The 4,153-nt window shown below is 37.7% G+C and overlaps 1 protein-coding gene across 1 annotated transcript in view; it reads right to left on the bottom strand.

The window, feature by feature from the left end:
• Window positions 1–4,153, bottom strand: part of WDR63 (WD repeat domain 63) — a 103,253-nt gene that overhangs the window by 6,938 nt on the left and 92,162 nt on the right. The window contains exon 17 of the mRNA XM_006898379.1: window positions 3,433–3,524. Within this exon, the coding sequence (XP_006898441.1) occupies window positions 3,433–3,524 (92 nt within the window). The remainder of the gene's footprint in view (window positions 1–3,432; window positions 3,525–4,153) is intronic.

Raw genomic sequence — 4,153 nt, 5'->3', positions numbered from 1 at the left:
AGTTTCTTCTGACATCCATTTTGGTCTTTTCTTCCTCCTCTGTCTCTGTAATGACCATTTGTACTCTTCCTGGATGATACCCTTGATATCCTCCCACAACTCATTTGGTCTTTGTTCATTAGTGTTCAAGACCTCATACCTGTTCCTGAAATGGTTCTGAAATTCAGGTGGGATAGACTTAAAGTCATATTTTGGTTCCCGTGGATTTGGTTTCATTTTCCTCAGCTTCAGCTTGAACTTGCATATGAGTAATTGGTGGTCTGTTCCAGAATCAGTTACTGGCCTAGTTTTCATAGCTGATAATGAGCTACTAACCAAATTAATGGGAGCTTCAACCCAGCAGCCACTTCATGGGAGTCACATTGGGGCCTCTGAAACCCAAGGGGAAGCTTGCCATTACTTGAGTTCATTCAATAGGCAGTGAGTTAAGTGAGTTCCCCCTCTTCTTTCTTTTAATTTCATTTGGGTGAATGTAGTTTAGAAATTGTTCACTTTCTTTTTCTGCCTAAATTTCAGAAAGACGCCTTTGCAGAGCTATGGCTGATAAGGTAGCTTCCAAATTCTCTACTCTCAGATTTCTGAGAATTTCTAGTATTTCTTAGAAATCCTGGGCAAACCCCCAAATTTCTAAAGCTGTCTCAGCTCTGGCTTGTCTTCATGACTATTAAAACAGAGACTGCTTGGTGCTATGATTAAAATGTTTTTATAATTATATTTTAAAATAGGGAAATTGAGCTCTGAATTAATGTGATTTCAGGATAATCCAACTAGCATTTATCGAATACTTACTCTTAACACTAAGAAAATTATATGTTTTAAGAGGAAAGCCATTTTTTTACACTGCAGACTTTTAGTGGTAGTATTTTAATTCAAGTAACATCTAATGTGGTGCTTCTTATATTTAAACTATCTACATGTGAGACAAGTAACTAGAGGTATCATTGCGGGACAAGGTTCATGGCCCTATGGCCTCACTACCAGTGGAATTTGCTGGCTACCTTATTTTGGTTCCTTTGAATTGGAAATTTCTGGGAAAGGAGTAAGATTTAGAGTGAGAAAGGAGCAAAAAATTATAACATCACAGTAAATCCTTCAGGGATATCTGTCCCACTGTTATTGCTCCTTTCTTTTCTTTTCTTTTTCTTTTTTTTAAGTTGAAGGAAAGTTTTGTGTCATCAATTAAATCCAGGAAACCCAGATCACAATATCAATGTAGACTGCAAAGAGAATCAATTTGGAGGTGAGTTGCTGCTGCGGCCTTGAAGGATGAGCATGAGAATGTTGCGGCCTTGAAGGATGAGCATGAGAATGGAAGGAGGAAAGACTGCAGAGAGCCTAGGGAAGGCAACTAGTGGAAAGAAAACTTTTTGTCCTGCTATATCTAAGTTCTGTTGGGACTTACAGCAGTTTGCAATCTATAGATTTAATCGTGGTGTTGTTGTTGTTGTTATGTGCCTTTGAGTTGGAACCAATTCATATTTGACCCTCCAGCTGAGTTTCACAGGCAGTTAATCTGATTGGAAGAGATTGCCCATCCTTTTGCTGAGCAGCTGGTGGATTTGAACCACATGCCTTTGGGATTGCAACACAACTTCTTATGGGAGCTTTCATATTTAATATTGGTGGTGTATATATACACACTGTTGTCGTTGTTGTTAAGTGCCATCGAGTTGTAGATGACTCATAGTGACCCTATGAACAACTTCTTACCCTATGAACAAAAGACCTGAACATTTGTATAACTTTCATCGTTTCTCTATGTTCATAGAGTTTCTGGAGGCAAGTCATTTCAGAAATGGATGCCGCTCCTGCTTCCAAGTTTCTTTTAATCGGGAAGCTCCACCATACACTGTCCACCATGGGTAACCATTATCACATTTGACACATCAGTGTCACAATGTTTAGCCTCACAGCAACCACAAGTTAACTCTGTACAGCAAATAGAGCAGTGCTATACCACTTAGAAGAATGTTTGACAAAAACCAATTAAAACCAGCCTCTGTAGAATCTGGCTCCTGCACACTACTTCCAAACTGGATTCCAGCTCCATACTGCTGACCAAATGGGTTTTTAAATAGGAGGCCAAATCACATCATCTCACACCAATTAGCGAGTCAACATTCCACACTAATCCCCACCAGTATCAGCAAACAAACCTCTGTAGAATCTGGCTCCTGCAGACAACTTCCAAACTGGATTCCAGCTCCCATATATACATATAAATATATGTGTATATATGTACATATCTATCTATAATTTGTGGTGCTGGAGAAGAGTATTGAACATACTATTGACTGCCAAGAAAACAAATAGGTTTGTCTTGGAGAGGGTGAAACCAAGTTTCTCCTTGGAAGCTAGGGTTTTGAAGCTTTGACTCATATGCTTTGCGTACATGGCCAGGAGAAACACATTATGCTCAGAAGGGTGGAGGGACATCGAAGGAGAGGAAGTCTGCGGATGAGATAGATTAACACAGTAATGGGGGTAGTAGATATGCTGAAGTCAGTGGGACTGGCTCAAGACAGGGTGGGGTTTAGAGCTGTTATACATAGGGTTCCTATGAGTCACAGGTGACTCACTGACACCTAACAATAATATATGTACGTACATACATACATACATTCAAACTTGTTACCATCAAGTCAGAACTATGGTTGGACCTCCAGCAATTTTCAGAGGCTGTAAATAACTTGGAAGGACATTGCTTTTCTTTGATTTAAACTACCTGCTTTGGATAGGCAACTCCCTATTTACTAGGCTATCAGAACTTGTGTGTGTGTGGGTGGGTGTGTGTGGTGTGTGTGTATATCTCCAACATTACACACATATGCACACATACAAACAAAACTACAGGATGTATTGTTACAACAATATTGGCATCTTCATTAAAATGCTTATACATACAAGTATTTCTATGTGTGCATATATACCTATGTGTGCATTTTGACTCACTGATCTTTTTAATGTCATTGTTAATATTGTTTGAGATATCTGAGTAGTGGATAAAATGAGGAAGAAAATTGCCAGTTCAAAGGTGCTGCCTGCAATAATACACTAGTTGGAGGTTATGAGCTATGGAGAGCTTATAAAAGCATCAACTGAGCCCTTGGAAAGCCTGACTGAAATAAGGCTCCTATGCTTTGGTTTAGCTGAAAATAACACTTAATGGTATGAATCTTCAAATCAGTTTTTCTCTCAAAGCCTGGGATTTCTCTACCTAATTTTCCATCTCACATTTGAGTGTTTTCCCCTCTCCTGTCCGCCAGCTCAAACTAACTCATAGGAATACATGCCCTTGATTTTTACTATCTGACTTTTCTGTTTTTTTCACAGAACATAAATGTTGTCATTTCTGAATACACCTTAAAAATATGCCTTATCAATATCTGGTTACATAAGTCTATAAATCTTCAAAGAAAAATGTTAACTAACCTCATTGGTGGACGGGTGACTCAATGTCCAAGGAATTTCTAATATATGTAGTGTTCCATAATAATCAGCTATGGCTATAAATTGCTGCTTTGCTGAAAGATTAAAAACAATGGGACAAAGATCAGCAAACATAAGGACATTTTAGAGCTTACAAAGAAAATGTATTTTTGTCTGTGGTCTCGCATGAGACCTGTTGTGTGGTTACAATAATTTGGCATCTTCATCAGGTGCTTATATCTGGCAAAAATGACATGTGCAAGTATTTTTTTCCAAATTGATAACTTGTTTCTAGTATTTATCATTTTGGTCTTATTTTCACAAACTTCCTTAGTTTCTGCTTATCTGCCAGTATCCTAATTTCACTATCATATTTGAGAGATCTTTTTGCTGGGTATAGAATTCCTTGTCAACCTTTTTTTTTCCCTTTCAGAAATTTACATATTCCTTCTTAGTTGCATGATTTCTACTGAGAAATTGGAGTTAATCTCATTGTTTATCTTTTGTAGGTAATTTTTAAATTTTGCCTCACTTTTTTAGTATTGTCTTTAGTTCTGAAAAATTTGGTTATGATTTATCTTGGTGTTATTATTTTTCAGGCTATACAGTTTGGATCATCATCATAGGCTCTTGCTCATATGTCATTTCATGAAATTCTTCTGTGTCAGCCAATTCCTTCTGATACAGTGACTCTGTGTATTCCTTCCATCTTCTCTTGATACTT

This window comes from Elephantulus edwardii, unplaced genomic scaffold (genome assembly GCF_000299155.1).
Source record: "Elephantulus edwardii isolate Elephantulus edwardi_28Jun2011 unplaced genomic scaffold, EleEdw1.0 scaffold00227, whole genome shotgun sequence".
NCBI lineage: Eukaryota > Metazoa > Chordata > Mammalia > Macroscelidea > Macroscelididae > Elephantulus > Elephantulus edwardii.
Note: the sequence above shows the minus strand (reverse complement) of the source record. Positions and strands in the feature narration are given on the sequence as shown.